This window comes from Stegostoma tigrinum, chromosome 1 (genome assembly GCF_030684315.1).
Source record: "Stegostoma tigrinum isolate sSteTig4 chromosome 1, sSteTig4.hap1, whole genome shotgun sequence".
In the NCBI taxonomy this organism is placed as follows: domain Eukaryota; kingdom Metazoa; phylum Chordata; class Chondrichthyes; order Orectolobiformes; family Stegostomatidae; genus Stegostoma; species Stegostoma tigrinum.
Genome location: NC_081354.1, coordinates 104,597,787 through 104,623,894, shown reverse-complemented (window position 1 = coordinate 104,623,894; position 26,108 = coordinate 104,597,787). Strand labels below are relative to the sequence as shown.

At 38.4% G+C, this 26,108-nt stretch overlaps 2 protein-coding genes across 8 annotated transcripts in view; one reads left to right on the top strand and one right to left on the bottom strand.

Annotated features, from left to right (window-relative positions):
- Positions 1-7,897, top strand: part of corin (corin, serine peptidase) — a 212,727-nt gene extending 204,830 nt beyond the window's left edge. For all 5 annotated transcript variants that reach the window (XM_048544649.2, XM_048544631.2, XM_048544678.2 and 2 more), the window contains one exon: positions 1,999-7,897. In XM_048544649.2, coding sequence (XP_048400606.1) covers positions 1,999-2,175 — 177 coding nt within the window. In that variant the 3' untranslated portion in view covers positions 2,176-7,897. The remainder of the gene's footprint in view (positions 1-1,998) is intronic.
- A 3,346-nt stretch (positions 7,898-11,243) lies between these two features.
- atp10d (ATPase phospholipid transporting 10D) overlaps positions 11,244-26,108 on the bottom strand; it is a 218,236-nt gene continuing 203,371 nt past the window's right edge. Inside the window, exons 19-22 of one of the 3 annotated variants that reach the window (XM_059647625.1) lie at positions 22,682-22,762; positions 20,795-20,899; positions 17,830-18,017; positions 11,244-12,863 (exon numbers count right to left, since the gene is read on the bottom strand). In XM_059647625.1, the coding sequence (XP_059503608.1) occupies positions 12,329-12,863; positions 17,830-18,017; positions 20,795-20,899; positions 22,682-22,762 (909 nt within the window). In that variant the 3' untranslated portion in view covers positions 11,244-12,328. The remainder of the gene's footprint in view (positions 12,864-17,829; positions 18,018-20,794; positions 20,900-22,681; positions 22,763-26,108) is intronic. The other 2 variants (XM_059647631.1, XM_048544369.2) reach the window with 2 other exon arrangements.

Below are 26,108 nucleotides of genomic sequence, written 5' to 3'. Positions count from 1 at the left end.
ATTTCCAGAATCCAGGGAATTTTGGAAAATCATAACTAATGTATCTACTATCTCTGCTGCTACCTTTATATAATACCCTAAGGTGCAGGTCATCCGGCCCTAGGGACTATCTGTTTTTAATCTCATCAATTCACTTAATACCTTCTCCCTAGTTACAGTATTTTCACCAAATTCCTTTGTGGTAACTGCAGTTTTTGGAGAAAAAATATTGTTTTCACAGCATAAGAGAGAGACAGCATATTGGCTTATTGCCTCTGCCATTTCTGAGATTCCCATTATTACCTCTTACAGTTTTTGAGAATAAATCATTTCCTTTCACTGTGAAACAGAGACAAAGTATTGTTTAGTGCCTCTGATATCCTTGGATTCTGCAGCTGTACTAGAGGATTGGAAAACTGCAAATGTGACAACCCTATCCAGAAAGGGAGGCAAAACAGCAGGTTTTATGCTGATTCGCCTAACATGAATTGTTAGAAAAGTATTGGAATCAATAATTAAGGAAGTGATAGCACAATGTTTGGACAATTATAATCTAATCAAGCAGAGTCAGGACAGCCTCATGAAAGGAAAAGCACGTCTAACTTATTAGAGGTTTTTTGAGGCAGAATCAATTGGAGTATATAGAGGGGAACCTGTGGATGTGTTGTATTTGTGCTTCTAGAAAATGTTCAACATGGTACCTCACAAAAGGTTACTTCATAAGAATCCACTGTGCTAGAGGTAGTATATAACTGGAGGCATGGATAGAACTGGCTCCAGCAAATGGAAATACAAGGTTCTTTCTTAGGTTGTTGACCAAAGCTAGTGGGGTTTCACAGCGATCAGTACTGGGACCGCAACTGTTTACAATATGTATGAATAACTTGGAGAAATGAAGTACTATAGGCTGATTTGCAGACAACACAAAAATTGGTGGAAAGCAGCTCATGACAGGGCTACAAACAGTCTACAGAAAGATATTAAGTGGTTAGGTTAAATGCACAATCAGTTGGCAATGAGTATAAAATGGGAAAATATGACGATGTTCATTTTGGAAGACAGAAGAGAAGAATAGCAATATTTGAATGGAGATAAACTCCCGAAAGCTACAACACAAAGGTATTGGAAAGTACTTGTACATGAAACACAGAAAACTAGTACACAGGTGTGGTAGGTAATCAGGAAGGCTAACGGAATGTTGGCCCTTATTTCAACAGATTTGAAGTACAAGGGTAAAGAAGTCTTACTGCAAATGAACAAGGTGCTGATGAGACCACATTTGGAGTAATGAGAGCAGTTTTGGGCCCCTTATATAAAGAAAAATAGCATTTCATTATAGACAGTTCAGAGAAGTTCACTGGGATGATCCCTGTCATGAAGAGATTGTCTTTTGCACAAAGACTAAACATGTTGGGCTCTACTCACTGAATCTCATTGAATCATACAGGATTATAAGCAGCTTCAAAGGGTAAATGCTGAGAAGATATTTCCTGTCATGGGGTGTCTAGGATCATAAAGTCTAATCTCAGAGTAAAAGGGTGCCAATGTAAGACTGAAATGAGGAAGAATTTCTTCGCTGAGTGTGTCTTTGGAACACATTGCCACAGACAGCTAGGGTGCAGTGTCATTACATTTAAGGCTGAGATAAATAGACCCTCAACAGCACAGGAATCAAGAATTACAGGAAATAGGAAAAAATGTAAATGTCAGTAATATTCGAATAGTTTTGATTCTGTTGAATGGCAGAGGCAGCTCAAAGGGTCAAACGGCCTACTTCCTGTTTCTACTTCTTATGGTCTTAAACAAGTCAAGTGTTGGAAAGTTAGATTAGGTTATATAGGTGCATGATGATCAACATGACATGATGTGCTAAAGAACCTCTTTCTATGTTGTAAAACTAATTGAGTTCTAGAGTTTTAAGTTTAACACTATTAGAAAAGTTTAAGCTAAATAAAGTGAAACTGTTTTTGTTTGCCCAAAATATTAAATTCCATTGCCATTATTGTCTCTGATCATTAGGGTGACAGTGGAGGACCTTTGGTTTGTGAACAACCTGGCAAGAAATGGACATTATTTGGTTTAACCTCTTGGGGATCAGTGTGCTTCACAAAACTCCTTGGACCTGGTGTTTACAGCAATGTTACTCATTTTATTGAATGGATTGAGAGACAGATTTACATCCATACATTTTTGTAAATGTATCAAATGCCAGGGAACAGCATCAGAATCGAAACCTCAAATAGCAAGAAGTAACATGTGGCAGCTGGCAAAGACTACAAAATTATCTATGTGATCATTCCCCTTAAGAAGCACCACACCTCCCATACCCATTCAATGAGTCTTCAAAAATCTCATTCATAAGGAATAAATACGCCAAACTGCTCTCAAGGTGATGATTTCAAATCTCTGGATGGTTATGGAAACTAATTACTGTTAAAATGTCACTAAATGACTTCCATATTTCTGAGAAATGTTTATCCTATTACATAAATGTGCCAATCAACTACTGTTCCCTTTTGAAATTTGCAGCACATCTATTCCAAAGTTGTACTAGCATGGTAAGACATGACTAGATTCTTCTGTAAAGTGAGGTCAGCATTGGTTTTTAAGACAGTTTGTGAAGAGGATTTTTTGCTACCTCTAACTCGAGTATTTGAGAAAGCTGCTTCTGCATTCTTCATGATACTGCCCACACTGAGGATGCTGATGAAAGAAGAAATTATTTCATATTTTATGTAACTATTTATAGGTTGGGTTTATCTTGCATCACTGTGTAACTGTGAGCCAAATGTATTGAAGTTCTAGATTCATTTCTAGATTATACTAGCCGAAAGTTTTTCTTAAAAGTATTGTACACAGTTACCAAGGAATAGTTATAATAGGTTGACATCATACACAGTCAATATACTGATTCTTTAACTGGAATACTCATTAAAAAGAAATTATTGCTAGCATTAGCATCTTCTTCCCCAAAAGATTTACTTGCCAACTTGTGTGGTTTCGGAAACAAAAGTGTTTATTTGAGGGCTAATATAATGAATGCATTTATAAGAAATGAAAAGGGTTTGATTTGGTAGCATTGAACAGAGTGGTCGTATATTATAGTTACCTTGAACTAATGCTACATACATAAAAATTCTAATCAGTTTTAAAGTGGGAAGCAACTATCCAAAAACTGACTGAAGTGCACTTCTCTTGAATGCATGCTCTAATTTCATTACCACATAACTGACTAAGAGAAGAATTGTCTTGTGTCCTTTAATGAAATTTGAATGAAAAACATATTTGAGCATTCTGTACACTGGGCCATTGTTCTAGATCTAAGTATGGACTTTGATCATTACATTAGCGTTTTAAACCACCAACATCCATTGACCTTTGAGTGTCTCACTGTTTTTAGTGCTAAGGATTTCCCATGTATAATGTGAATTTTCCTTCAATAAGGACTGCTCATGTTTGGAAATCAGTTTAGATGCTATGTTTTTCAGTAACAAGAATGAATTAAATTGTAGAATTATCACTTTTAAAAACCCCAGGCCTCTCTTTCTGTAATGTCAATATTCATCAAATGTGAAGTGAGTAAATTGAACTCTGTTCCTGTTTTACTTTTTCTAAGCTACTGTAAATGGTAATATTACTTATTACCACTTTTCAAACTAAAATTACTCCTATGCCAAAGTTTTGTTTCAGCTTGCTTTGTATTTACATTGGGTTTTTGTGTGGCAGTTTGCTATTCAAGTTTGAGAATAAATATCACACTGTGACAGCATCATACTTTTGACAAGTGCCATGTACTTTGTTCCTGTAGCATTTCTAAACAAAGATATGAGAAATGTCTGCAATATTCAGTGTAACGTTCCATGTAAAGATTATACAATGCTTGTAATTTTATAAAATATTTTTATATTGCTTTTTTAAAAAAAGTGCAGATTTCAACTTTAAACAGATTGGGTGTTTGCACATTGTGATGTTGTAAATGACAATCAAAAAGTAAACTGCTGGTTGCCTGTTGTGTAAATTGAAGACATGGGCTTACAGCACAAGCTTGCTCTACTGACAGCACCAATTCTAGCCTCATTCTAAATGTCAAAACGTTATCTAGGAACTCTCATTAATGACTTTAGTAGATTAAGGTCTAAGTATTCAGTCTGCCTTTACCTGATCCTCCAATGTAATTTACTGCTTGTCTTGAAGTTTCTATGACTTAACTAGTCATTCATAACACTATTTTGTTCATCATATTACTGACTCCTTTGTTAAGCAGGATGTTGGAAATCTGAAGAAGCAAACCTATGTACCCTTACATAGAGACAATTAAATCTTTTGGATAAGGTCAGAAAGTCCTAAAACAAAGTTTTGTCTCATGACTAAAAGATGATTGTTGAAACAAGTGGCTATAAATACAGTTTGAACATTAACTGGATGGCAGAGCAGCTTTACTTTAATGGCCATAATTTATAGCCTAGTAGCATGGGATGTGACCCACTAAATTAAATTAATAATAGGTGGTTGAAAAGATGATCGTATTTGATCAATTCTCTCTTTTAACAAGAGGTCTTTTAGCTTCAAAGTTTTGACACTGCTATTACAGCGCTGTCAGTGCAAAAATTTCTGGATTTTTGTTTTATTTGTTACTGCAATGTGGGAATTGCTGGCTTGGCCAGCATTTATTGCTCATTCCTAATTCTTCTTGATCTGAGTGGCTTGATGAGGACGTTTCAGAGGCAACTACATTGCTGTGTGTCTGGACCTGCATGTAGGCCAGACCAGGAAAGGAAAGTTGTGTTTATACAACAATGATTATCGTCAGGCTAGCATTTAATTCCATTTTTAAAAATTGTTTCATCATCTGCCATGTCAGAATGCAAATTTATCTTGAGCATTAGCGTGGGGCTCTGGATTACTAGTCTAGTGACATTAAAGCTACACAACAGTCTCTTCAATTTCATTCTTATTTTTGCTAGATTGGTTAAAGTGCCCACTGATGAGTGTGATAAACTCTGCCTTCACAGAAACAATAATGTGCATAAGGACATTCGGTCTATTGCGCCTGCCTTGAAAATTCTTTCCCTTGTTCCAAAGTTTGTTTACATTTCACTGCATTACTTGTATAGCTTTAAATTTAAACACTTTTATTATAACTCTAAACAGAAATAGAGCGATGTAATTTATTTGTAAGTCTGATAGTTTGCAATTGATTGCTGGAGAAAAGGGAACAGTTGTTTTAGTTCTATATTGTGTTGTAATTTGCCTTTATATTTAATCTCACCATGCTTAAGAGTAACAGAATGGTTATTGCACAATGACAGACCATTCAGTCTGTATTCGAAGAGTTAGTCCCACACCCCTGCCTGTTCCTGGTAGCGGTCCTAAATGTTTTTCAAGATAATTAACCAATTCCTTTTAGAAAGCCACAACTGAATTTCTCATACACTAGCATTCCAGATACCATCATTTACTACAAATGAACATTTTCTCTTATGTTGCTGTTGATTTATTTTGCCAATCACCTTGTGGCTTGTGTCTTCTGATTTCAGTCCTTCTATTGGGAACATTCTTCCTTGTCTACAGTAACTATACCCCTCATGATTTGGAGCACCACTGTCAAAGTTCCTCCCTTTTTCTGCGAAAAACAAATGTCGCCCTGCAGAGATCTCCAGTAAAGGCTCAGCCATTCTCCTCACAAGCATTTACAACAGCAAACTACCTGTCCCCTTTCCCCCTAGCTAAGATAGGGTATGGAAATACGATTTCTCACTTGCAAATCAGTTTTTGTTAAAGAATCTAGTGTTTCAGTCAAAATTACAAGTGTAATCACAAAATGTAAATAAAAGGAAAAGCTACAAGCACCAAAATGATGGAAGATTCACCACATTTGCAATAAGACAAGACTTGGTTAAAGTTTAGGCTAAACAGCATTTGTCAGCACTGGATGTACTTTTTCTTAAATATTGATGGATTGCTCGATAGATCCAGTATATTACTTTACTTCAGATTTCTGTCATTTGCATCTTTTCCCCCCTATTATGTGAAGCTGTGGCCTCACTGTACTTTGATGTGTAAAAATTAATAAAAATATCTTAACAATGATTCATGTTTGCTTACTTTAGCACTCTAAAATAATACATTGCAGGACAAAATTGAGGAATAAAAATTTTCTAAACTAAAGACAGCTCTTTATGTTTTTCAGATGGTATGTAATGATTTGCTTAAAAAAAGAAGTAATCTTAATATCATCTTATTAACATCACAGTCAAATGAACCAAACTTCATCATTGTTATTGCAGATAAAGACTTGGAATCATTTATTGCCTTTCACAACTTCAGGACTTCTCAAAGTACTTCCTTCTGAGACAATGAGGGTTTGGGTTAAGTAGATTTAAAGGGCACTGTTTTTTTCATGAAAATGTGGGAACCTGTTTTTATTTGGAAGGAAAGAAATCAAACTGAAGAAGGGTCTAGGCCCAAAACGTCAGCTTTTGTGCTCCTAAGATGCTGCTTGGCCTGCTGCGTTCATCCAGCTCCACACATTGTTATTTCATTTTTTAATCCCCACGTTACACACTAAATAATATAATCTGGCCTATTAGCCCCTCCGTGTAATTGACAATAACCTGCTGTTGTACCAGTATCAAAATAATGCTGGGAAACTACACTCACACCTTCTTAGTCCATCACAATTTCTGATGGAAGGTCCCGACCTGAAATTCAGCTTTCTTGCTCCTCTGATGCTGCCTGGCCTGCTGTGTTCCTCCAGCTCCACACTATGTCATCTCTGACTCCAAAATCGGCAATTCTTACTATCTCCATTCAGAAATCTGTACTTGTTTTAAAATATGCTGTGAATAGTGATTACAGTCCTGTAACGTCAAATACACTTCAATAATTAATCTGTGGAAATTAATGCATTTTAACAGCAACCTGAATATTGAATCTGACAAAGCTTTAGACATACAATTGATTTATAGCATTAAACAGTATAATTATAGAACATCTTGTTCAAAGTGATAACCAAATCATTGAAATTCAAGAATTATACATCAATGATAAAATCTCACAGTACCAATTAGCAAAGTTTGATGGACGAAAACAAATGCGAGAAACAATAATTAGAACAAAAGCAACATCTTTGAATGTGTTTGTCTGGGGGATAAAAAAGGAGGAATACATCATGTTTTATGGAGTACAAAGAATGCTATTCAAATAGTGAGAGAAAGAATGAGAATATCTCAACAAGCTGATTCATGATGATAAGTTGATGTACTTGAAAAATAAGTCTCAGCAGGATTAAAAATAAATCTGATCCAGTGGAAATTGCTTCTGCTTTATCAGTTTTGGACATTTAGTTTAAGTAGATTTGACTCAAAACATTTTGGCTTGAAAACAAGAACAAAATTGCAGGCATTTTGAAGAGTACTGAAGCCATTATAAAGACCTTTTTTATTTTTGTACTTTTTAAAATTGTTTGAAAACCAGTATTTCAAATGATTGCTACACATTTTGAAAGGACTGACACTTAGACGAGCATTGTGTAAATAGCTGTTTGACTAAGTAGTAATTGAAGTGTTGTGGACAAACAGGAGCAAGATGTACAGATGCAGGTGGGTGGCAATAGGAAATTGATTGTTCTATGGACGAGTGACCAATTGTTGATGACAAAAACCTTTGGCCTGACCACAACTTTGTGTTTGGCTTTCAGGTAACAACAGCTTGGAATTGGAACAAGATAGGGGGAGGTGTTTTGATATCCACTAGCACAAGAGTTGTCTACCTATTCTCTCATAAACCAGCTTTAAATCTGAAAAGAAAATTCACCTTTCCTTCAGCAATTGTTGTAAGCTATGGTGTTTAACAGATACATTAGAAACCGTATATAAGTGAACCTCATATTGTTTGAAAACTAGTGCAAGTATCTGAAGAGATGTGACTGAAAAGAAATATTCTGATCAGTGTTTACCTTCGGATACAGTCTAATTAATTACTTGTAATAAATTGTCATTCTTGTTGAGTTCAGAAACCTGGTTTGTGTTTTTTGTCAACCTGGCTCTGCAATTTGAGGAATTCTGTGCATTTATTTCAAAATATTCAACTTTTGTGACAACTCTGGGAATAGCGGATAACAAAGTACGGGGCTGGATGAACACAGCAGGCCAAGCTGCACAAATGCTGCTGTTTCAGGCCTAGACTCTTCATCAGAAAAACGGGATGAGGACAGCATTCTGAAATAAATAGGGAGAGAGGGGGAGGCAGACTGAAGATAGACAGAGGAGAAGGTAGGTGCAGAGGAGAGTATGGTGGGGAGGTAGGGAGGGGATAGGTCAGTCCGGGGAGGACGGACAGGTCAAGGGGGCGGGATGAGTTCAGTCGGTAGGAAATGGAGGTGCAGCTTGAAGTGGGAGGAGGGGATAGGTAAGAGGAAGAAGAGGTTAGGCAGGCGGGGACGAGCTGGGCTGGTTTTGGGATGCAGTGGAGGGAGGGAAGATTTTGAAGCTGGTGAAATCCACATTGATACCATTGGGCTGCAGGGTTCCCAAGCGGAATATGAGTTGCTGTTCCTGCAACCTACGGGTGGTGTCATTATGGCACTGCAGGAGGCCCGGAATGGACATGTCATCTAAGGAATGGGAGGGGCAGTTGAAATGGTTCACAACTGGGCGGTGCAGTTGTTTACTGCGAACTGAGCGTAGGTGTTCTGCAAAGTGGTCCCCAAGCCTCCACTTGGTTTCCCCAATGTAGAAGAAGTATACCACATTGGCGAATGTGCAGGTGAACGTCTGCTTGATGTGGAAAGTCAACTTGGGGCCCGGGATGGGGGTGAGGGAGGTGGTGTGGGAACAGGTGTAGCACTTCCTGCGGTTGCAGGGGAAAGTGCCGGCTGTGGTGGGGTTGGAGGGGAGTGTGGAGCAGACAAGGGAGCCGCGGAGAGAGTGGTCTCTCCGGAAGGCAGATAAGGGTGCGGTGGGAAAAATGTCTTTGGTGGTGAGGTCAGATTGTAGATGGCGGAAGTCTCAGAGGATGATGCATTGCATCTGGAGGTTGGTGGGGTGGTATGTGAGGACTAGGGGGATTCTCTTTGGGCAGTTATTGCGAGGGCGGGGTGTGAGGGATGAAGTGCGGAAAAGATGACGTTCCACATCAAGCAGACCGCGACTCCCTTGTCTGCTCCACACTCCCCTCCAACCCCACCACACTCGGCACTTTCCCCTGCAACTGCAGGAAGCGCTACACCTGCCCCCACACCACCTCCCTCACCCCATCCCGGGCCCCAAGATGACTTTCCACATCAAACAGATGTTCACCTGCACATCCGCCAATGTGGTATACTGCATCCGCTGTAGACAGTGTGGCTTCCTCTACATTGGGGAAACCATGCAGAGGCTTGGGGACCGCTTTGCAGAACACCTACGCTCGGTTCGCAGTAAACAACTGCACCGCCCAGTCGCGAACCATTTCAACTCCCCCTCCCATTCCTTAGATGGTGTGCGCCATAATGATGCCACCCGTAGGTTGCAGGAACAGCAACTCATATTCCACTTGGGAACCCTGCACCCCAATGGTCTCAATGTGGATTTCACCAGCTTCAAAATCTCCCCTCCCCCAAAGCATCCCAAAACCAGTCCAGCTCTTCCCCGCCTGCCTAACCTGTTCTTCCTCCCACCTATCCCCTACTCCCACTTCAAGCCGCACCTCCACTTCCTACCGACTGAACTCATCCCGCCCCCTTGACCTGTCTATTCTCCTCGAACTGACCTATCCCCTCCCTAACTCCCCACCCATACTCTCCTCTGCACCTATCTTCTCCTCTGTCTATCTTCAGTCTGCCTCCCCCCCTCCCTATTTATTTCAGAATGCTCTCCCCATCCCCCTTTCCTGATGAAGGGTCTAGGTCTGAAACGTCAGCTTTCGTGCTCCTAAGATGCTGCTTGGCCTGCTGTGTTCATCCAGCTACACACTTTGTTATCTTGGATTCCCCAGCATCTGCAGTTCCCATTATCTCTGGGAATAGTGGAGCTTGATTTTGAGTGCACTAACCCAGTGAGCTGTAACATCACAAGAGAAGGGGTCTATTCTGCCGGTGGCTTTTGGAATCCTACAAAGTAGGATTGTCTGTATCCTCCGGAGTTTACAACAGTCAGAGGTGACTTGACTGAAACATATGAGATCCTGAGGGGACTTCACTGGGTGGATGTTGAAAGGATGTTTCCTATTATGGGAGAATCCAGAACTAGGCATCATAGTTGAAAAATAAGAGGTTACCTATTTAAAACAGATATGAGGAAACCTTTTGCCCACTCAGGGAATTGAGTCTTGGGAATTCTTTTTCTTAAAAAGCAGTGGATGCCATAATCATTAAATATTTTTAAGGGAGAGGTAAACAGTTCTTGGTTACCAAGGGGGTTAAAGATTATTGTGGAAAGCAGGAATGTAGAGTTGATATTAAAATCAGATTATCCATGATCTTACTGAATGGTGCTGCAGGCAAAAGGGGCTGAGAGGCTTGTTCCTTGTTTGTACGTTTTTTGTATGTTAGGTCAAGTGCTAGTGTCTACCTATGTTTTATGAAACTTATCTAAGAAAATAATGCATTTTGTCATAATTCATAGTGGTGGAATTGGACATGGTCATATTCTTATCATCTGTGTGAGCAGTCAGTGGCTTTGTTTTCCAAAACAGAAAGGAAAAAATAAAACCAACAATTTGCAAAGTTGCATACATAAACATTGAGCAAATTTAACAATAAACATCGTGCCTGTTATTAGAGCAAGTAACAACTTTAAGCATCAATAAATTATAAATCATTCAATTAGATAGTCTCATGTACATGTAGACTTTTAATCCAGCATCCTTGTCAGCAGTTGGAAATGTTAAATTTTAGAATGCGTATTGTTTTTGGAACATCAAATACCAATAATTGTGAGTGTTCCAAGGGTTGTTATTGCATAGTGCTGGTTGACATTTCTAATAGTGGTGAGAGGCAGAGTTATAACTTTGGTTTTTCCATTGACTGATGAAATGAAAGTAGGTGCAGAATTTCCTGAAACGGCACAAATCAGAAAACCTTACAATAGTTTGTCCATCGAGCTAAACGTACATTTCTTGAGGATCCCATCAGCATATCTTAGAAAGTGAAGAACAGCATTAAAGAAAAGGACACACAGGCAAGCAACTTGAACCTGAGGTAAGTGGCAAAGTTATACCAGATTCCTTCTTTAAGTCCCTCCTTGTGCATGCAATCTGACACTTGAAACCACTTATTCCTTATGTAATCACGGAAATTATAAATTTTTTAATGCAAACTGTTTTGATGTTATACTGATGCAGTCAAAGATACAAATAAAACGTACCAGTGAGGAGAAATCAAAATAAACTCGAACATAATCAGAAAAGATTTTATGAAAATACAAGAAATATATATTTTTCACATTCTTTTGCACCCACACATAGATGCAAATTTAAAATCTGTTCGTAACTGTTACAAACTGTTATACATGGCAACAGAACTCATTTTTAATGAGGAGGGTAGGTTTCACAGAAATGTTACAACAAAGAAGAAATTTGGGTACAACATTAAAAATTGCAATGAGTCACATGCACCTGAAATTCTTCGATTTTTCTTTCATTTTGAAATTTGTTCTAAGCTGAACATACAGTATCAATTTTCAAGGAATTCCAAGCCATACTGACTTACTTTATTCACAGTTAATATTTCTGTTTACATCTTGCTTATATGTTTGAAAGTCACCTTTTGACACATGCCCAATTTTAAAAGGACCATTATTTGCATTGCATTGAGTTCATTAAATAGTCCTAAACTGAGCTTGGAAAATAATGCTATTCCCAAAGATGAGAACCTGATTAGAATTCAATATTTTTAGAAAATCAACAGGTAAAAAAAGCATGATAATTTGACTCAGATAGCTATTAACAGCTTGCTTAACTTCATTTGTCCTCCTGATTGTTGCCTGACTGTGAAATGATCAGGGATTCAGTGCTGCATTCCCTCCTTGTCCTGTTTCTAGTGATGGCCAATAAGGAAATGCTATTTTTCCTGTAAAAAATCATACACTCCATGTAATGGATATGCATAGAGACATGATTGACATCAGGAGTTCAGTCCAAAGGGACTGAAATGCAGCAACTTATATCTCAATATTCCACGGTGCATCCTATTTTCGTATTAGAGAGAAACTCTTCACAGCAAGGCAGTAGTATAGTTTGTGGTCTGCAACAACACGTTGAACAGCAATACTGGCCACAATAAATTATTTCATCTCAAAACAGTGACATAAAAACAGTTTTTACCCCCATGTAGCAAGCAGTTCATGGCGTCCTTTCTGATTAAGTAGTGCTAGCACACTGCTGGAGCAAATTCCTGTAATCTACCAGTCTTACCCCATATGGAAGAGGAGGTATTTTTGTTCTTAGATTGCAAAGCCATTCCTTCATTGTCTTCTTCTGAACACATTTGAGTGTGCAAGCTGTCACAGTCAGGATTTGCACACGATTTTTCTACCAGATCAGAGTTTGGAACCATTTTTGCTTTAAACAAAACAGTACTTCCCTTGACAAATATACTATTGCTTTCTGATGGAATTTCATTCAATGGAATTACAGTCATGGCAGATTGTCCTTTTGCTGGTGCAGCAACCAAAGGTGCTTCATCCTTTGATAAAACAGTAGTCTGATCTGAACATTTTTTTCTCGAAATGGTAATGTTAGTTACAGAGTTGAAGGTATTCACAACAGGTACCTCACAGTCTGGCGGGGTGCCATTCCACTCTTGGATTGACTTTTTGCATTCCTTAGAGCTCTGCTTGTCCAGTTGACGAGCCTTGAGCAGGGGAGTTGGAAATACGGTTCCTTGAAAAATGCGATAGGCGTACCTGGAAACCAAAGCAAAAATTTGAGCTTTATTCAGCATTTAGGATTATTAAATTGAAGATGTAGTAGTATCAAAGCATGGTGACCGTTTCCATCAGGTGCAACATAAAAATGAAAAAATCTAAAATAGAAACCCAGCTTATAGTGAATGCTACTCCCATATCTGATTTTAACACTGAAGGAATGAGAAACATGGGATAATCTTTTCCTAGAAGGCAGATTAATTGTTGAAAAATTAAACAGGTTGCATGCTTTGATTTTTAATCCACTTTGGCCAGATTACCTGGGAAACAGGAAGTCTGTTCCTTTTTCATTTGCGAAGTGCCATTTTTAGATGAACCGAAGAAATTATACCTTGCTGTTTACTTTGGCAGGAGAGGAGAATGCTTTGAAATTATGAGAAATAAAATCAATGATCAGGACACTGATGATCATGATGCACATCTATGGTCAGGGATGGGGCAGGTGTTGGGGAACGGTCATGCAGATGGTGTGGAATGGTGAAGCATGTTTACAGGTTAACCTATTGGAATTGATGCATTTTACATTCTGATTTACAGTCATAGAGATATATATACAACACAGAAATAGAATTTGTTGGGGCACTAGTGTAACTACTATCTATGTTTTCTGAATTAAATATTACTGACTGCGGATTGTGCAGGCTAATTGCCATTTGAACATACATGGTCATCCTTCAAAATAATCTATACTGAGACTTTCTCCTTGCTGCAGCACTGTTTGAGCTCAAAGGCTCAAAAGTGCATACTTAACTAATTATCGCAAAACATGGATGTCATCTACACATGGGGTTTCAAGTAAGTGGGGGTTTTATTTTATATTGTGCTTTAAAATACAATAAATAAGATATAGAGCATTTACAAAGCAGGTTTTTTTTGTTCATTTTTATGTCATCTTTAATTACGTTTACATTCCATTTGTGCTCTGCCCATAGATAGGCCCTTGGCCCATTTTCAGTTGATGCTTCACCCTTAGCTATTTGGCAGTTTTCATTGTTGGTGCTTTGCCATTGTCTTTAAATCTGAGGTCCAGGGAGGAGGTTGGTCCCAAGTTTAACACAGCCAGAAAAGGAATAAAACACACATGTTGTCATTTTTCTGCAAGCTATCTAGCCAGCTGAGCTCCAACCTTCATGCATTATGTTCTAAAGTGCAAAGAACCATGTATAGCTTTTAAGCGAGACTGTATATCTGTATTATACGTGATGAAGGTTGTTTTAGCTTCATTTGGAGTTCTGAGAGTTTTGGATTATCTGGAGTTTGTTAACTTACATTTAAATGAAGCCTTTACCGTACCCTCGAAGCAAATAGTTCAATATTTACAAAAATACAGATACAGAAAAACAATTGTGAAGTTGAGCTATGAGATCAAAAAAAACCTAGCTGCTGATTTGCTTTTGGAGCTACAGTAGATAGTATGGAATTGAATAATTATAATGCCATTAAATGTCACAGAGAGGCTGTGAGATTTGTTTGATATGGTATTGCCCAGCACTGGTGTGGTGATTTGTAACTGGCTGCTTATTAGCCCAAATGAGAATGTTGTTTAATTTGCTAATTTAATAAGATTCTATAGGTATGCTTCATTAGAAGCAAATAAATGTTGCAAGTGTATCATTTTGTTTGAAAAATATTCATTTTCTAATAATTAAGCAAAATGTTTTCCAGATCTACATATTGTTCAATTGGTAGCAGTTTACCTTTTGGTAGTGTGTTTTATTTGTAACTGTAGGGCAAATTGGACAAAATAAACATAACTTCCTGCTTTATTATGAAGTTGCAAAACTTCAATCTTCTCAAGACCAAAAGATAAACAATGAATCCAAGTCCAGGTGAACTAACATCCCTACATAACCTTCCTACAAAAGCAAATTACAGCAGATGTGAAAAAAGTTCAAAATATAAACAAACATGCTAGTGAAATTCAGTATTCCTGGCAGTATATATGGAAAGAGAAATAGTGTTAACTTTTTGAGTCTGATACAATATTTTTCAGAATGTTAACTGATTCTCCAGAACTTTCTACTTTTATTTTTCTGTAATTTCCCACCCTCCTCTCTTTGACATTCAATGGTATTTTGTTTTTTTGAGTTGTCTACTACCCATTGAAGATCCAGGAGGAGGTCAGAGGCTAAGTATTCTGAGGCAAATAACCTGCCTCCCAGCTTCCCATAGCCTTTCTACCACTTTCAAGATACCTGATGAAATATTTTTTAGTTACTTGGCTGAGTGCAGTGCCAGCAAGTTAAAATTAACACAAAGCATCTCATTTGATTGGCAGTCCCTACACTATCCTAAACATTCTGTACATCCATAACTGCACTAGAGCAACTCAAAGTTTCTTTTGTGTTGCAATCCAAATTTACTACCTTTATTACCTAGAATAAGGCAGTAGTTGCTTGGGAATATCACCCTTTGCAAACTCCCTCCAATCATCCAGCATCCTTATTTGCAAGAATACTGTTCCTTTGTCATTACTAAGGGGAGGTGAGATTAACTGTCCTTGATATTAAGGTAGTATTTCACAAAGCATGGCATCAAGGAACCAAACCAGAGTTAATCGGAATTGGAAAAAACTCTCTACTGGTTTGAATCATACACAGCACACAGGAAAATAGCTGTGCTTGCCAGAGACGAATTGTCCCACCGTCAGGATATCATTGCAGTGGATCCTCGGTGTAGAGTTCTAGGCTCAATCATCTTCAGTTGCTTCATCAATGACCTTCTGTCCATCATAAAGTAGAAGTGGGGAAATTGTTGATGTTTGCACAGCATTTAACAATACTTGTACTTCTTAAGATATTGAAGCCATCCATATCCATATTTAGCAATATCTGTACAACGTTCAGGCTTGGGTTGACAACTGGCAATATTTTACTGAATGAATATCATTTGCACAAGAGGCAGACAATAACCATATCCAACAAGGGGAAATGTAATCCTCAGCCCACATCATTCATCGGCATTGCTATTGTTGAATCCTCCAATATCAATATCCTGAGAAATGCCACTGACCAGAAACTAAGCTGAATTAGCCACATGTGGCAACAATAGCAGGTCAGTGGCTAGGAGCTCTGTAGTGAGTAATTCCACTCTCATCTCCCCAGTACTTGTCAACCATCTACAAAGGAGAAGAGTGATGGAAAACCCCCAATTTTCTTGGATGACTGTTGCTCCAACAATGTTAAAGAAGCTTGAAGACAAAGCAGCCTGTTTGACTGAGGCCCCATGTACCAGCTTTAGCATTCATCCCCTTCACCATCAACACTCAGTGGCAGCAATATATATAATCTACAATACTTCACTGCAACTGTTCATCAGGAGTTCTCAGATAGCACTTCCAAGCCTGCAATCTCCATCAGCAAGAAGGACAAAGATAGTAGAAGCATGGAACAAGATGACCTGCAAGTTTCCTTCCGAGCCACACACCATTATGTCTTGGATCTAAATCACTCTTCCTTCACTACTGTTGGGTCAAATCCCTGGAACTCCATTCTTAGCAGCACTACAAGTGTCTCCGCAGAAGTGAAGGTCACCAGAATCCCAGATGACCATACGCTGCTGCCTCAGTAGAGAGATGTCTGGAGGAGAGTTTAACCTGCGAGTTACTACAGCTCAAGTAAATGGCAACAATGTGAAGGCAGGCCTTCAAAGTGATCACAGCTCATATGCAAATTTAGTCTGTTGTGTTGGCATTACTCTGCTTCGCAAATCAACTGTCTAACTAATTGAGGTAACCAAACCAAGAAATGAGCGATTCAAGGAGGCAGCTCAGTATCACATTGTCCTGGACAATTAGTGATAGGGCTAATGATGCCCATGTCTCATAAATGAGCATAAAGTCCTGGAATATCCTTCTTGACAAAGTGGGTTAGTTACACAGAGACACGCAGAAGTTTAAGATGACAGCTTCTTTGTCACAGCCTTCTCAACGACACATTGAGAGAGCATTAAGCTAGTGACATTCATATTTTAAAAATAATTTTAAGTTAACTTGTGCTATCATCCACAACTAATTTTGATACAAGATGGCAAAGAGAGACTCACTTTTTATATGCATGCATTATAGCTCTACTATTTTAGGCAGTAGTTGACAAATAGGATTGCCATTTCAAAATTTTAAGTGCTGATACAAAAGAGTGAATGATAACCTGTGGCAAACAGTATGCGTATACATGAGTTTGAGTTACATGTCGTTCAGCATTTTAATTTGAACGTCTTGCAGATTTGACTACAGCTCCGCAGGATTATAAATTTAACATTTTCACAATGTTCATCATGGCCTACATCAAAACAAAACATAACATAACTGGCTTCAATGGCATCTGCTGGTTATGAAAAGCACAATGCAAGTCTTTTGTTTAATTGATTAGGAGAAGTAATATCAGCTTTGACTATAAATTACGTAATTCCAGTACACTGGATACAGGAATAAGATTAACAAAAACTGATAAGGAAATTATGAATCAAACAGACCTTGCATTAATTTGGCACCTTTCATGACTTTAGGATGTTACAAAGCAACTTACAGCTAATGAAATACTTGTGAAGTGTAACCCATTGGTGTGAAGAAGGGAATGTGATGGCCAATGTGCAAACAGTCAACTGCACAACAGTAAAGTTATAATGACTAGAAAATCTGTTGTTGTGGTGTTAACAGAGAGATAAATACTGAAATGGCAATAACTCTCATGCTCTTCATCAGAATGCTATCAAGCAATTTCATGTGTCTACTTGGCAGGGCTCTGCCCCTCAATTAGGACACCTATTAGAATACAATAGAATAGAATATCCTTTATTGTCATGTGTACTCAAGTACAGAGTACTGTGAACAGTTTGCAATGATGCCTCTCATGGTGCCATCTTAGGTACAAAGTACCGAAGTACAAATCATAAATTAGAAATAAACAGAGAATATCTAACCATTTGAAGCAGAAGTGCACATTACCTGGGGAGCAAAGCTATTACTGTAGCGAGGATGCAGACCAAGTAGAAGAGTGGGTCTGACATTTGTCGTTCCATGATCCAATATGGATTTGATGGATGGTTGCAGTTTACACAAGTTCCTCCAAAAGCCAGTGCAAATACAAAGTAAAGGAGAGCACTGCCTCCCATTATAGCCCAATGAATCCATGTCTGAAATGAAAATAAATCATTAGAAAATTAACTGATGTTGGTACCTCTCTTAAAAGAAATCAAAACCGTAAAACTTTGCAAGTGATTATTTTTAAACTATTTGCATTGATTGTTATGGAATAATTAAATTCTTATGCGTTTAGCAGCATGCGTTAAAAGGTAAAAAGTATCTGTGGAATAATGTAATTTACTGTGAGGTTAGGATTTGTTGTAAAATATACGTTAGAGATAAGTTATCATAACAACCATGAAGGTTGTTCTGCAAGAGTTGCTCAGTCATAAAATCAAATCTAGAACTGGACATTTTTCTTTCTGTTTATTTATGTTGTTATTCAATTTTTGAGGTACCTTGCTAGAGTAACTTGTGCATTTTAGGTATTTATCATGGCCAAAGTAGCAGTCTTTGGCCCGCTTGTGAGTTTTCACCATAAACAGTGTCAGATTTAGAATCTGTGTTTCTTTTTACGCTGGTGGCAACATAAGTACTTGTAAAAGGTGTTTGTTTTCATACGTGTAGGGTGAATGCCCCAATTGAATAATTTCCGGAATAAGATTTTTGATCATTTTAAGATGAAGAAGATTATTCACACTTGCCCTCTCACCCACTTAGCTCACTCTTTCAAAAATTAAATGCAGATAAAAGTAAAACAATACAGTTATAACTTATAATTATTCTAATCTCATTTGTGGCAGTCCTACGGATTCTTAGATGAAAATGATACTTTAAAGTTTAAGTAAAAATCTGGTAAAGCAAACTATTTGGTAAGCTGTGGGGTTTCTTCCAGTCAAATTTCCAGCAAGTTGGTTGTTAAGTGAACTTGAAATTGGAAAAGGTTGGTGGGAGAGATTCTCTTTGTTTAAGTCTCCCACTTTCATGGTGTTTTGACTACTTAAATGGCTTGCACCTAATTTAATGGTTTTTCATGGAATTCTGCCTGTAAGGAGCTTCTGCTGGAATCGGCTGCCAACAAAAACGGCCTCCTCATTATGTGACTCCACAAATTTGAAGTCCTTTTTCCAAACTAAGGGTGACACATTTATACATCTTATATTCATATTTATGACAACTTGAGATTCACCCAATCTAGTTTGTATGACAATAAGCATCATAATATAATGAAAAGCTAACAGAGTCCATTCACAGACATAATAGGAGAGGGGTCTAGGCACGAAACGCCAGCTTTTCTGCTCCTAAGATGCTGCTTGGCCTGCTGTGTTCATCCAGCTCTACACTTTGTTATCTCAGAGTCCATTCACATGCACCTTATATTATATCTTATATTTTTTTCATCTATGCTGAAACAAAGTGCTAGGCTGATATTGTTGACAATCCATCCTTAAACAAAGGGCTTTATAAATTTCCTTGATGGGTATTAAATTGTGGGCTTTTCTTTAATTCACATGTGGGTGTGCTGGTAGGCTGGCCAACATTTATCGCCTGTCCTTAGTTGCCCTTATAAAGGCTGTGGTGAGCTGCCTTCTTGAACTGCTGACCCAGATTCAGTAAAGAAATAGTGGTATATTCTAAGTCAGGATGGCAAGTGACAAATTAGATAAGAAAGGTTCAGCAGCTTTAATTTGGAAGAACAAAATACGCTTACTGGGACAGAAGAATTCAGGGGATTATGGCAGTAAAGGGAAGGACATAGAGAGCATGAAGGTAAGACAGAAGACAAATACTATCCCCGCAGACTTTGTGACCCCATTGTCAATCCAAATGAGGATCAGAAGTCTGCAGTGTGTGTGGAACAGTCACCTGGTTATGATTTTTTCCAAATTTACCAAATAATTCATAGGGGCTGGGCTCTCATTCAATTAAGGACAATAGACAGGCATTAAAGCTAGGAGGTGAGGTGTTCCAAGAGGAGGCCTTTCAGCATTGAAGCAGCAGGTTATCTTGACAGATAAATTAGAGAAGACATAGTCACGTTGAGGCTTCCTCTCTTCAACGTTTTGGGGAATTAAATTTAAGAGAAACACACTCACTCTTAGCAGCTAAGCCACCAGCAAAGGCTACCTGCGCCTTCAACTGAAGTCAGGTGCTCATAGAGAGCTACTAAACCTCCTGGAGCATTGTCCCCTTGTTAGCCTCTAACAATGGGCCTTAGTAGGCCTTTAAGGATCTGTGTTAACTGCCCACCACACTTGATAGGTAACTGTGGCCAATTTCCTCTTATCTTTGGGAATTTGTTTCAGTGGAAAGGTGGGATGGTATAAGGAAACTGGCACACCAATGAGGTGCATAAATTTATGTGCCCACCACTACTGTATTAGCCCTTGTTGAGGCCTAAAATGCACCCCAGAAAATCAAAAAATCACAATACTGTGGAAGAGAATTCTTGTACTGAGATGATGGCTTTTGGGAGTTTGTCTGCTTTCTATACTACCTTAAAAATTTTATTCAGTTGGAGTTTGTTTAAGGTGGAACTGGGAGATCAACAAAGAGAATATTAGAGAAATTAAGTTGTAAGGTGATGAAGGCATTAATGAGAACATGCTCATGAGTAGCTTAATTCTTTTAAGAATTGCAATAAATTTTCTCCATAAATATTAACCAGATCACTTCACAGCACTCTGGGGATATTATGAATGAGATTAGTTTGCATCATTCAGGTAGTTTTTTGAAACACATACTTTGCATACTCTTAGGAGTAGGAAATTAGGATGAGTATCTAAATTTGTAATACTATGTTAAAATGTTATGAATTCAACATTATGTTATAAGCAGAACGTATGGAGTTACATCCAATCAACAAACATAGCTCTATTGTCCTTACCCAAGTGTTGCCTTCTATCATTAAGTGTAAAAGAATAATGCACAGTATGGCAGTATTGATAGGTGTTCCGAATGAGTAGATATCCATATCTGAGCCAAAGTAAGTCTGAAAAGAAAAGGATAATTTTAAAATATAACTTGTCAGAGCCATGCTAAAGAGTCCAACAATTTACTGTTTTTAATTTTTAAGGATGCCTGTGAATTTAGAATCAAAGAATGACTGCAGAACTGAAGGAGACCATTCAACCAGTCTCAGTTACAGAGACTCCGAGATAATGAAGTTTGGAGCTGGATGAACACGGCAGGCCAAGCAGCATCTTAGGAGTACAAAAGCTGCTGTTTTGGGCCTAGACCTTGATGAAACGTCAGCCTTTGTGCTCCTAAGATGCTGCTTGGCCTGCTGTGTTCATCCAGCTCCACACTTTGTTATCTTGGATTCTCCAGCATCTGCAGTTCCAATTATCTCTTAGTCACAGAGACTCCCTGGAACAGCTATTCATCTAACACCTCTCTTCTGCTAATTCCCCCAGCTTTGCAAATAGCCAGAGAGTTATTTAATTGAGAACAACAGGTGAGCTCTTGAATCTGGATGAACAACAAGAGATCCTCCAGAACTGATGAAAATTGCAAAATAAACTTTAGTTTAACCACAGTAGGAAATCCTGATTAACTTACAGCTAAATCAAAGACATCACATATTGTAGTATTCTAACACATGTCCAATTTTAGGACATAACTAGTCCCAAACTAACTTACCTTTAATGAATGCGCTCCTTATTAATACTTCTTGTTCCTTAGTACATAAATAACAGTTCAAACTGTCTCCCTACTTTACAGCATTAGCACTAACAGATACTAACAAAGAAAACACGCCATGCTGAATTCTAATTCATTTATGTTTGATACTATAATTCATGAGTAGAACATTAATTATATAGGAACAGTTCATTACAGTTAATGTTACATATATTACCAATATTGAAATTTATATAATCTGTCCAAAATTATTTTTCTGTTAAAGTTACTTTCCAGCTTTTTCTCTTTTCTATCTTACACCTCTCTGCTCCTCTTCAGCAATAGAGAAGATACTGCGCTCTGGTTTACTTAAGCAGTCTTCTCCCCAACTCCCTTACTATGCTCATTTCTATTAACTTATGCTTTCTATCTTATCTTCTTTCCTCTGATTCAGGCCCACAACCCATTCTTGACATCTTTGTTTATAAAAAATGCAGAAAACATTCAACATTTTGCAAAACAAGAAGTACATTTATCTAAAATTATCCAATTACCACAGTGATTCCCCCACCCCACCAAGTTGACTCACATGCACCCTGATGAACCTCATCAACTGTCTCAATCTCATTATCAAATAAATCTCGGCTCTCTGGTAGTCAGCCAGCTGAGAGGTTTTGCATCTTGAACAATCTCAGGACCATCTTCAAGTCTAACTGAGACTTGATGTGAAGAAACATATCATTTTACAGCTGACTGAACATAGATCAGCACTAAAACAAAGAGCTTCCAGTGGCCCTATGAAGAGTTTTAAGGTTCTTAAATGATCAGACAATATCGAAAAACCCCTTCTTATCCCTCATGATTCCTGAATAAGAAAAGTACGTAATTGATTAGGAATGAAAGTGTTCAATCAATAATCAGTTTATCAAAATTGTTTATTTGTCCACATCTCAGAGAAAACTGTCTATTAATTCACTAAATTGTGTAAGAGAAGCTGGACCCTGATTTAAATTTTGATAGTGACAGAAAGTACATATTAGCAGATTGGCTGCCACATACCACTCAATGTTTCTTCCCATTACTGGGGGGTTTACCCCATTTGACAAAAATTGTAATAGAGAAAACAAAATATAATAGATGTTACATCACTTACAAAATATGGAACAAAGAAGCAAACAAGACTTTGATAAAAGGCATCCAATATAGTGATCCAAAATGTTGATGATAAGTAGGCCTATAACAAATACAAAGTAAAGTCAGCAGAATTAATTGTTATTATTAATTGTTAAACATAACTGTGAACAAAATGTATGCTACCATTGTAATTCTCATCTTGATAGTCTGCTTGTAAAATGATAATCAATGGAAGAGTATTACTGAGCTTAGAGAATAATGAGCCAATTTTCAATTCGTACTTAAAGATGTAACACACTCATTGATGGGAGGACAGTCTTCATGGGAATAGGGCTTCTATACTTCCAACAAAATTAATGATGTGAAACTGAATTATCAAAAACATAAGTCAATATTTTTTCAAACAGAATCATTTTTAATTGAATTCATTCAAATTTATTTGCAAATATTCAAACAGGCCAAGTTGGGCTTGTTTTCATCTGTGCCTTGGATCACAGAATGTTACAGCACAGAAAACAATTTTCGCCCAGTTTATTTGTACCAATTTCTTGAAAAAATAACTTTGAAAGAGATATTTCTTCACTTTCCCTTAAATGTTTATTTTCAAATATATATTCATTTTTCATGAGGCTATTATGGATTTATCTCCCACACCATTATTCCCAATTCTAATAATCCAGCAGCTCAGTTATGAAAGATTTAACTGAAGGCTGGTATTGTTACTTTTGTACAACAAAATTATATCCAATGAATTAAAGTCAAATTTATGAAGTGCTCAGGACACACCTCCACTTGGCTTTCCAGGCATTTCAGAAATTTACACTGTGTTTAAGAATGTAGAATGTAGAACATGGAACAGTACAGGCCCTTCGACCCATGATGCTGTGCTGACCTGTTATCCTACTAAGATCAAACTATCCTGCATACCCTACATAGTCTCTGACTATCCACTCTATCCATGCCTCTCATCATCTTGTATACCTCTAACAAGTCGCCTTTCACCTGTCTTTGCTCCAATGAAAAAAGCCCTGGATCTCTCAACCTTTCCTCATAATACCTGCCCTACGGTCCAGGCTGCATCCTGGTAAATCGCCTCTCTGAAGCTTCCACAATCTTCCTGTAATGAGGTTACCAGAACTGAACATAATATTCCAAGTGTGGTTTAACCAGGGTTTTATAGAGCTGTAGCATAACCTCGCGGCTCTTTCACTCAATTCCTCTGCTGATGAAAGCCAACATACCATATGCCTTCTTTACAACCCTATCAACTTTGAGGGATCTATGGATGTGAATTCCAAGATCCCTCTGTTCCTCTAGACTACCAAGATCCTGCCATTACCCTTGTATTCTGCATTCAAATTCGACCTTCCAAAATGAATCACTTCACACTTTTCCGGGTTGAATTCTGTTGGCTACTTCTATGCTCAGCTCGGCATCCTGTCAATGTCCTGGTGCAACCTACAACAGCCCTCCACGCTATCCACAACTCCACCAACCTTCATGTATTTGGCAAACTTACTAACCCACCCTTCCATTTCCTCATCCAACTCATTTATAAAAATCACAAAGTGCAGAGGTCCCAGGACAGATCCCTGCGGAACTCCAGTGGTCACCAAGCTCCAGGTTGAATACTTTACATCTACTACCACTCTCTGCCTTCTATTGGAAAGCTAGTCTTCTATCCAGATAGCCAAATTTCCCTGAATCCCATGTCTCCTTACTTACTGAATAAGCCCACCATGTGGAACTTTATCAAATGTCTTGCTAAAATCCATATACACCACATCCACTGCTCCCCTTCACCAATGTGTTTTGCCACATGCTCAAATAATTCAATAAAGTTTGTGAGACATGTCCTGCCCCTCTCAAAGCCATGCTGGCTATTTCTAATCAGACTGTGCTTTTCCAAATAATCACAAATACTATCTCTCAGAATCCTCTCCAATAATTTGCCCACCACAGAATAAGACTGACCAGTCTATAATTCTGAGGATTATCCCTATTTCCTTTCTTGAACAAGGGAATGACATTTGTAACCCTCCAGTCATCTGGTACTATTCCAGTGGACAGTGAGGACGCAAAGATCATCACCAAAGGGGCAGCAATCTCTTCCCTTGCTTCCTGTAGTAACCTTGGATATATCCCATCTGACTCACAGTATTTATCTAAGCTCAGGTTTTTCAAAATTTCTAGCACATCCTCCTTCCTAACATCAACCTGTTTAAGAATATCTGCCAGTTTCATGGTGTCCTCACCAACGTCAAGGTCCCTCTTACTGCTGAATACTGGAGTAAAGTATTCATTAAGGACGTCCCCTACCTCCTCTGACTTCGCACACAAGTTCCCTCCACTATCCCTGATTGGATCTACCCTCACTCCGGCCATCCTCTTGTTCCTCACATAAGCATAGAACACGTTGGGGTTTGCCTTGATCCTGCCTGCCAAGGATTTCTCATACCCCTTCTATCTCTCTTAAGTCCATTCTTCAGATCCTTCCTGGCTATGTTGTAGACCTCTAGAGCCCTGACCAATCCTTGTTTCCTCAAACTTAAGTAAGCTTCCTCCTTCCTCTTGACAAGATGTTCCACATTTTTTGTCATCCAAGGTTCCTTTACCTTACCATCCCTTCCTTGCCTTGGTGGAACAAACCTATCCAGTACTTGAAGCAACTGCTCCCTAAACAAACCTTCACATTTCTGTCGTGCATTCCCCGAGAACATCTGATTCTAATTTATGCTCCGCAGTTCTTGCCTAATAACACTAATTCCCCCTCCTTCAATTAAATACTTTACAAAACATCTGCTCTTCTTCCTCACCATGACTAATGTCAAGGTCAGGGAATTGTGATCACTATCACCGAAATGCCTCCTATCAAGAGATCTGACACCTGGCCTGGTTCGTTGCCAAGCACCAAATCCAATATGGCCTCTCCTCTCATCAGCCTATCTACATAATCAGTCAGAAATCCTTCCTGGACACACCTGACAAAATCTGCTCCATCCAAAATACTTGGACTTAGGAGGTCCCAGTTTATATTAGGGAAGTTGAAGTCACCCGTAACAACAATTACACCTTTCCAAAATCTGTCTTCCTGTCTGTTCCTCAGTGTCTCTGTTGCTATTGGGGGGGTTTACAGAAAACTCTCAATAAAGTGATTGCTCCTCTCCTGTTTCTGACTTCCACCCATACCAACTCAGTGGACAAACTCTCCTCCACGACCTCCCTTTCTGCAGCTGTGATACCATCCCTGACTAGCAATGCCCCTCCCCCACCTCTTTTCCCACCCTCCCTATTTCTTTTGAAACATCCATACCCGGAACATCCAACGACCATTCCTACCCCTGTGATACCCAAGTCTCTGTTATGGCCACAACATCATAGTTCCAAGTACTAATCCATGCTCTAAGTCTGACACTTCTTCAATTAAAATAGACACACTTCGACCC